The sequence below is a fragment of the Microtus oregoni genome, unplaced genomic scaffold, assembly GCF_018167655.1.
Source record: "Microtus oregoni isolate MIOR12 unplaced genomic scaffold, Mior012 000030F_ref0000283, whole genome shotgun sequence".
In the NCBI taxonomy this organism is placed as follows: Eukaryota; Metazoa; Chordata; class Mammalia; order Rodentia; family Cricetidae; genus Microtus; species Microtus oregoni.
The window spans coordinates 1,418,289-1,419,094 of NW_024543089.1; the positions used below are offsets into that span (position 1 = coordinate 1,418,289).

An 806-nucleotide genomic window follows, 5' to 3' on the forward strand; every position below is an offset into this window, starting at 1 on the left:
ATGGCCGACAGCTGCTGCTCTGGAAACTTTTCTACCTCCTGTAGGTGCAGCCTGCCCACCTCAGGTTCATCCTGTGACTCTCCTTGGCCCAGCAATCTGGTCTACAACACCACCAGCTGCTCATCCAGCACCTGCCAGCTGCACAGTGACTGTCAGGAGAGCTGCATTGAGCCCACCAGCTGCCAGAGGTCCTGCATGGTGTCCAGCCCCTGCCAGGTGGAATCCTCTGTGAACACCGGCTGTCAGAAAACCTGCATTGAGCCCACCAGCTGCCAGAGGTCCTGTGTGGTGTACAGACCCTGCCAGACAGCCTGCTATTACCCAAGGAGCTCCACACCCTGCAGTCCCTGTGAGGGGACATACGCTGGGTCTCTGAGTTGTGGGTCCAGCAACTTCCATCCTCTGGGCTATGAATCTAGAAGCTTCTTCTCAGGGGACTGTGGTCCCAGGGACTTCAGATCTCTGAATTATGAAATCCCTGTATTTCCTTTCTTGAGTGATGTGTCCACATTCTGTTACCCAACATACTTGCTTTTTAATACCTACCAGCCTTCATTTTGTGTTCCAACTTGTGGGCCACGTCTCTCTGGAGTCAGCTGTTAGCTCTGTATGTTCTACAGTATTGTGGTCAATGTCTCTATCCTATACTCATTTTTCATGCTTATCACTTACATCTTTCCTCTCTTTCTTCTAATAGGAACTTCTCAACTTCTAGTAGAACCTGGGATGGGTGTATAATCACAGTTATACTTTACCGACAGTAATGCTGTTATATACTGTGCTGTTTAGTTGTTGTCCTACAGTAT

General features: G+C 49.4%; 1 protein-coding gene across 1 annotated transcript; it reads left to right on the forward strand.

The window, feature by feature from the left end:
* LOC121465301 (keratin-associated protein 13-1-like) lies at positions 1–603 on the forward strand. Its single transcript, XM_041678528.1, has one exon. It carries the CDS (start codon positions 1–3, stop codon positions 601–603), a length of 603 nt encoding a protein of 200 aa, XP_041534462.1.
* Positions 604–806: the final 203 nt, after the last annotated feature.

Coding starts and splice junctions, on each gene's coding strand:
- LOC121465301 (XM_041678528.1), top strand. CDS start 1: ATGGCCGACAGCTGCTGCTCTGGAAACTTTTCTACCTCCTGTAGGTGC.